This window comes from Oncorhynchus kisutch, unplaced genomic scaffold (genome assembly GCF_002021735.2).
Source record: "Oncorhynchus kisutch isolate 150728-3 unplaced genomic scaffold, Okis_V2 Okis09a-Okis19a_hom, whole genome shotgun sequence".
Lineage (NCBI taxonomy): Eukaryota > Metazoa > Chordata > Actinopteri > Salmoniformes > Salmonidae > Oncorhynchus > Oncorhynchus kisutch.
In genome coordinates this window covers 2,944,341-2,951,718 of record NW_022261985.1, presented here as the reverse complement: position 1 = coordinate 2,951,718, position 7,378 = coordinate 2,944,341, and the positions used below count along the sequence as shown (strand labels likewise).

The following is a 7,378-nucleotide window of genomic DNA, read 5'->3' as shown; positions in this document are numbered from 1 at the left end:
AAAGAACAGTTTCATTATAAGTTAAACATATGTCACGATATTCAAATGACACATTGAATCACCTGCCAGTAAAAGTTGAACTATTTCATGAGGAAGTGTAAAGCACATAAACCGTAAGATGTCAAAGGCTTTTTGGAATCAACATAACAGATACCTGGGGGCGTATTAGTGTTGGCGGTAGCCTGACGTTAGATGAGGCAGACCAGTAACCAGAGGGGTTTCAATGGCAAAACCAGAAATTAGTCGAGTTCTACAGCATTACCTTGGAGGAAATCATCTTAATAATTGAACACAATTTTTTTTTTAAACTCAATGTTTTATTTGTGAAAATTCGTGAGGTAATATGAGAGATGATGAGCTATGACAAGTAACTAAACCAATGTGCATTGTGTCAACATGACGGTGCCTACGTTTTTACACTGATAATATATATGCAGAAGGAATGTTAACAGGCACCACAATGCTCTCTCTCATATAAGGTAACCTAACGTAGCAGGAGTAAACTAAACGCTTGAAACTACTATACTGTCCTACCAAGCAAAAGAGCAGTAACTCCACATTTGGTCCAAAAAACATTTTTTCTACATCAAATACATGCTTTATCATGTGGACAAATATCCCACCTCAACTGTGTTGTATTATGGAGAAAATGGGGGTTCATGTTTACAGTAACTGCAAAAACTTAGTGAAACCAAGGAAAAAGGCAGAAACTGGCATCACTCACGTCAGTTAGCTTTACCTTGGTTTCACTGAGCATTGGGCTGTAGTGTCTATGGAAGACCTTGGAATTATTTATTGTTCTTTGCTGATACAAGTATCAAACTATATGACACTGACAGCCACATACACATAAATATACTAACACAAGAAGGCAGTAACTGCCGTCTAGGATCATAGGTCATGTCAGAGGTCAGGGCCAATATGAATTTAAAAGATGACCTCCTCATAAGAAAACATAACCACATCTCCAATGATCTGCCTACAATTCATTTGGCTGGACAATAAAACAACTTTGTTAGTAATTCTTCTCAGTTTTACTATGAGCGGTTACTGCTCTTTTGCTTGGTAGGGCAGTATAGATCCCTTAAATCAAGGGGGTCAAACTCATTCCATGGACGGCCGAGTGTCTGTGGGTTTTTTCTTTTTTTCTTTCAGTTAAGACCTAAACAACCAGGTGAGGGGAGTTTCTTACTAATTAGTGACCTTAATTCATCAATCCATTACAAGGGAGGAGCAAAACTCTGCAGACACACTGGCCTCCATGGAATGAGTTTGACACCCTTGATGTTGGGGATCAATAGAAGTTTCAGGTGTTTCGTTTATGCCTGCTACATTAAGTGTCACCTTGTTAAACTCCAATCAACAATCTCATCACAGGCTCTTTCCATTTCCCCTGAAAACCAGAACATCTGGTTGTTGTGTACTCGGCAGAGAATTTCACTTTCCTGCATTATCCTGCATTATCTTCTCTTGATTTTCACTACGATTTTAGCATGTAGCTTGGCATGATAATTAGCTAGTGCATAGCTAGTGCTAGTGCACCCTGCATAGCAGCCTCCAGTACAAGAGTCGTCCCATTAATTTCCAACCTGCGTCGACAAGACAGTTTCCACTAAATCAGGGGTATCAAACTCGTTCCACGGAGGGCCGAGTTTCTGCGAGTTTCTCGCTCCTCCCTTGTACCGGATTGATGAATTAAGGTCACTAATTAGTAAAACATCCCTCACCTGGTTGTCTAGGGTTTAATTGAAAGCGTAATCCAAAATCCAGCAGACACTGGCCCATCCATGGAATGATCTTTGGTACCCCTGATTTAGTGGAAACTGTCTCGTCAACGCAGGTTGGCAATTAATGGGACGACTCTTGTACTGGAAGCAACTCTGCAGGGTGGTCACTAGCTGGCACAGCCACAAAGTCATAAAATCTAATACTAGCCTTCATCACACTAACCTTATGACTAACCCTAACATGAAGACCAAAAATCATATTTTTTTTCAGGAGTTTTTATGATAGTAGCCAATTTTGACTTTGCATTTGGCCCATCCAGCGAAAACCGCTCTGCCTCCAGGACAAGATTTATCCCAAGAAATGTCAACCTGTCATGCCAAATGGATATATCACAGTTCTAAATTCCAAATTGAGGCTATTCAACTCTTTCCCTACGAGGTCCGGAGCATGCTGGTTTTCTGTTCTACCTGATAATGAATTGCACCCACCTAGTGTCCCAGGTCTAAATAAGTCCCTGTTTAGAGGGCAACAACGAAAAAAACGCAGTGGAATTGGCTTCGAGGTCCAGAGGTGAGTTTGAGGGTCCTAGATGGTATGTGCCCCTTTCTACAGAAGATTGATAATGGCTTGCAAGTAGTCAACTTACACCAGCTCCTATTTTAGCTTAATCTAGAGAAACTAGGACAAATTAACCAGTCTGTTGAAATGTAATGTAAAATGTTGAGTTAGGCAAACCGGGTGTTTTATGTATATGTTCCAAGGGGAGCTAATGTACTTACCGGAGTCTAAGGTGAGCTTGGTCAACATTCTGTTGTCAGCCAGCCCAACCAGGTTAATGATGTTCATGGTGACAAATAATAGATCATTTGAGAACAAAAAGTATGCCGAACAAAAAGGATTCAAAAGCATGTGGGAACCCCCTGCTGAGTTAGGAGTCTACTCTCAATCAGCTCTCAAATTGTCAATCACCCATCAATCACTTTTCTTCTATGGTCTAATGGCGTTTACAAAAGTTATATGTGGATTCCGCCACCCACTGAGCGGGCAGATAATAAGGATCCCAAGAGGGAAAACATTATTTGAAAAAAAGTATAAAATCTCAAACTATCATAACAGAAAATAACTCAACAAAATCAAACTTCAAACTGCATCCACAGCCACATCTTCATTATTGTTGTCTCTTTCCCTTTCGACTCTCTTCACTGCCTCCACATAGGAGATCCGCTGCTCAGCCCTGAACCTTGACCCCTTCGACCTCCTTCACCCTAACAGGGTACTCAAGGAAATCCGAAGTATGATCCCCGCCACAGTTGCAACATTTTCCATTCACAGATTCTTCAATATCATACTTCTCCCATCTGCAAACATTTGACACGTGACCATATCCTTTACAATTCCCACACTGTAATGGTTTGGACACAAATGCTCTCACCACATTCCTCACATATCCAAACTTCACATACTCAGGTAGTCTCCAACAATAATATCAACAGGCTTTTCTCCTTTCTTCCATTTACCATACGGGTCAGGCAATGTGCACTGACCAATCCTAGGATTTACTGACTAAGGTACTTCTCTTCTTTATCCAATGAGGCTCCAGCTGTAACTCCTTTGGCAGGAGACCTGCTCAGAAGATTAATACATGTTATTTCTGACGTGGACAGTTTGGCCAGATCCAGTGCAGCTTCTTCAAGCACAGTCACCATTTCCTCCTCCAGCTTCCTTCCTGAGACTCCCCATCCATCACTCACACCTGTGAGCCTTCAATCCTGTCGGCACTCAAAGCACCTGTCCTGGCTACTACTGCTCCCTATGGGTGAGATAGAAATAGTGGAAATAGACTGTTGAACTGTGGCCCTGCCACTTCCCTACCTCTATTCCTAACAGTGGGACTTCCTATGGCAGCATTTCCCAAACTAGGTCCTCAGAACCCCAAAGAGTGAATGTTTTCTCCCCCTAGCACTACACAGCTGATTCAAATAATAAACTCATCAAGGTCGTATTATTTGAATCCTCCGTGTGGTTCTAGTGGCAAAAAACATCATCACAAAACAGATCTCTCAAGTTTCAGTTGATCTTAAATTCCTCTGTTCAAAACACAGAAATTAGTTTTAAAATGAATGCTTTATTTGTGGGAATTTAATTTTTTTAATTTTACCTTTATTTAACCAGGCAAGTCAGTTAATTGTCAGTTAATCGTCATTGTAAATAAGAATTTGTTCTTAACTGACTTGCCTAGTGAAATAACCTTCAGTAATATGCTTCAGGGAACCCGACAGGCAGATCCATTTATCATCTACCAGGTAGTAGGAAATTTTAATTTTGTCAGTTGCAACCACTTGCCCCAGTCCTGCATCAATCTGTATCATATTCTTGATGTCCACTGCCTCGTGACAGCACCATGCTGTGGCGACAAAGACATATGAGTAGATTGCACCAATAAAATGGAGGATGAAATTATGGAGCAAACTTCCTCAATTCCAAGATGATCAAGCATGTTTCAGATGATTGTAACTTACCGTGACTGACGGCCAGGAGACAGAAAGACACCACCATCAGTTGCCACTTCAATCATGGAAAGCTTGCAGTCAATGTGACTCCACCCGTTGTTTTGGCAGTCTTGATTCAACTGGAAACAAACAGATTCAATCAGGTGTTTAGGACAATTGCAACAGTTATAATACAGTTTTAAAATAACTGACACTCTCCATCCTCTATTACTCTACTCCAGCTCTCACACTCTTTCCCAGATCTTACACTCATTAAGTAGATATCATTCTTGTTGACTGCCCAGCACGCAAAGGGTCTGCAACTAGAGTACAGTCAAATGACTTACAATGGCATTGGTATCAGGAAAGCTTACAATGGTATCAGGAAAGCTTACAATGGTATCAGGAAAGCTAAGAAGCAGGTGTTCGCTGGATTCATAATTGAGGAATGGTCTCCACTTACTTGTAAATTGAACCCAGTTACCGGGCACATAGTGGGGCAAAAAAGTATTTAGTCAGCCACCAATTGTGCAAGTTCTCCCACTTAAAAAGATGAGAGGCCTGTAATTTTCATCATAGGTACACTAAACTATGACAGACAAAATGAGAAGAAAAAAAATCCAGAAAATCACATTGTAGGATTTTTAATGAATTTATTTGCAAATTATGGTGGAAAATAAGTATTTGGTCAATAACAAAAGTTTATCTCAATACTTTGTTATAGACCCTTTGTTGGCAATGACAGAGGTCAAACGTTTTCTGTAAGTCTTCACAAGGTTCTCACACACTTGCTGGTATTTTGGCCCATTCCTCCAAGCAGATCTCCTCTAGAGCAGTGATGTTTTGGGGCTGTTGCTGGGCAACACGGACTTTCAAGTCCCTCTGGCTAGGCCACTCCAGGACCTTGAAATGCTTCTTACGGTGCCACTCCTTCGTTGCCCGGGCGGTGTGTTTGGGATCATTGTCATGCTGAAAGACCCAGCCACGTTTCATCTTCAATGCCCTTGCTGATGGAAGGAGGTTTTCACTCAAAATCCCACGATACAAGGCCCCATTCATTCTTTCCTTTACACGGATCAGTCGTCCTGGTCCCTTTGCAGAAAAACAGCCCCAAACCATGATGTTTCCACCCCTATGCTTCACAGTAGGTATGGTGTTCTTTGGATGCAATTCAGCATTCTTTGTCCTCCAAACACGACGAGTTGAGTTTACCAAAAAGTTATATTTTGGTTTCATCTGACCATATGACATTCTCCCAATCTTCTTCTGGATCATCCAAATGCTCTCTAGCAAACTTCAGACGGGCCTGGACATGTACAGGCTTAAGCAGGGGGACACGTCTGGCACTGCAGGATTTGAGTCCCTGGCGGCGTAGTGTGTTACTGATGGTAGGCTTTGTTACTTTGAACCCAGCTCTCTGCAGGTCATTCACTAGGTCCCCCCGTGTGGTTCTGGGATTTTTGCTCACCCGTTCTTGTGATCATTTTGACCCCATTTTGATTTGTGTCCGTAGCAGCCACTTGTCCCAGTCCTGCATCGATCTGCATCAGATTCTTGATATCCACTACAGGCTGACAGTCCCAGGCTATGGAGACACCAGATCAAAGACACATGAGTAAAGTACAGCAGCAAAAAGGAGGATGAAATGGAGCCAACTTGATGATCAATTTGAAGTTTAATGTAGAGCTGCCTGTCAAATCATGTTTCAGATGATGGTAACTTACCATGACTGACGGCCAGGAGACAGAGGACCAATAGGACGGCTGCAGTGGTTCTCATGATGTCTCTGTAGAGCGACGGTGTAGGTTTGATAGTAGTTTGTTGGACACAGACTTTTTCCCCTTATATAGCCCTGCAAAAAGCTTTCAACCCCCATGAAATAATTATTAATGAGCTTTTATAGTTGACAAACAACCTGTTCCAAGGAAATGTTAACGGGGGGGGGGGGGACAAACAACCTGTTCCAAGGAAACGTTAACGGGGGGAGGACAAACAACCTGTTCCAAGGAAACGTTAACGGGGGGGGGGGGGGGGGGGGGGGGGGGACAAACAACCTGTTCCAAGGAAACGTTAACGGGGGGGGGGGGGGGGGACAAACAACCTGTTCTAAGGAAACGTTAACGGGGGGGAGGACAAACAACCTGTTCCAAGGAAACGTTAACGGGGGGGGGGACGGGACAAACAACCTGTTCCAAGGAAACGTTAACGGGGGGGAGGGGACAAACAACCTGTTCCAAGGAAACGTTAACGGGGGGAGGACAAACAACCGGTTCCAAGGAAACGTTAACGGGGGGGGGGGGGGGGACAAACAACCTGTTCCAAGGAAACGTTAACGGGGGGGGGGGGACAAAACAACCTGTTCCAAGGAAAAGTTAACGGGGGGGGGGAGGACAAACAACCTGTTCCAAGGAAACGTTAATGGGGGGGGAGGGAGGACAAACAACCTGTTCCAAGGAAACGTTAACGGGGGGGAGGACAAACAACCTGTTCCAAGGAAACGTTAACGGGGGGGGGGACGGGACAAACAACCTGTTCCAAGGAAACGTTAACGGGGGGGAGGACAAACAACCTGTTCCAAGGAAACGTTAACGGGGGGGGACGACAAACAACCCGTTCCAAGGAAACGTTAACGGGGGGGAGGGGACAAACAACCTGTTCCAAGGAAACGTTAATGGGGGGGGGGGAGGACAAACAACCTGTTCCAAGGAAACGTTAACAGGGGGAGGACAAACAACCTGTTCCAAGGAAACGTTAACGGGGGGGGGGGGGGGGGGGGGGGGGACAAACAACCTGTTCCAAGGAAACGTTAACGGGGGGGGAGGACAAACAACCCGTTCCAAGGAAACGTTAACGGGGGGGTGTGGACAAACAACCTGTTCCAAGGAAACGTTAACGGGGGGGAGGACAAACAACCTGTTCCAAGGAAATGTTAACGGGGGGAGAACAAACAACCTGTTCCAAGGAAACGTTAATGGGGGGGAGGACAAACAACCTGTTCCAAGGAAACGTTAACGGGGGGGGGGGGGAGGACAAACAACCCGTTCCAAGGAAACGTTAACGGGGGGAGGGGACAAACAACCTGTTCCAAGGAAACGTTAACGGGGGGGGGGGGGGGGGGTTGACAAACAACCTGTTCCAAATAGATATTTATTATATTTGTG

The 7,378-nt window shown here is 44.0% G+C and overlaps 1 protein-coding gene across 1 annotated transcript in view; it reads right to left on the bottom strand.

Annotated features, from left to right (window-relative positions):
- The window catches only part of LOC116360516 (fish-egg lectin-like), a 10,026-nt gene extending 7,452 nt beyond the window's left edge, over nt 1–2,574 (bottom strand). The window contains exon 1 of the mRNA XM_031815222.1: nt 2,508–2,574. Within this exon, the coding sequence (XP_031671082.1) occupies nt 2,508–2,574 (67 nt within the window). The remainder of the gene's footprint in view (nt 1–2,507) is intronic.
- Between the last annotated feature and the right edge of the window lie 4,804 nt (nt 2,575–7,378).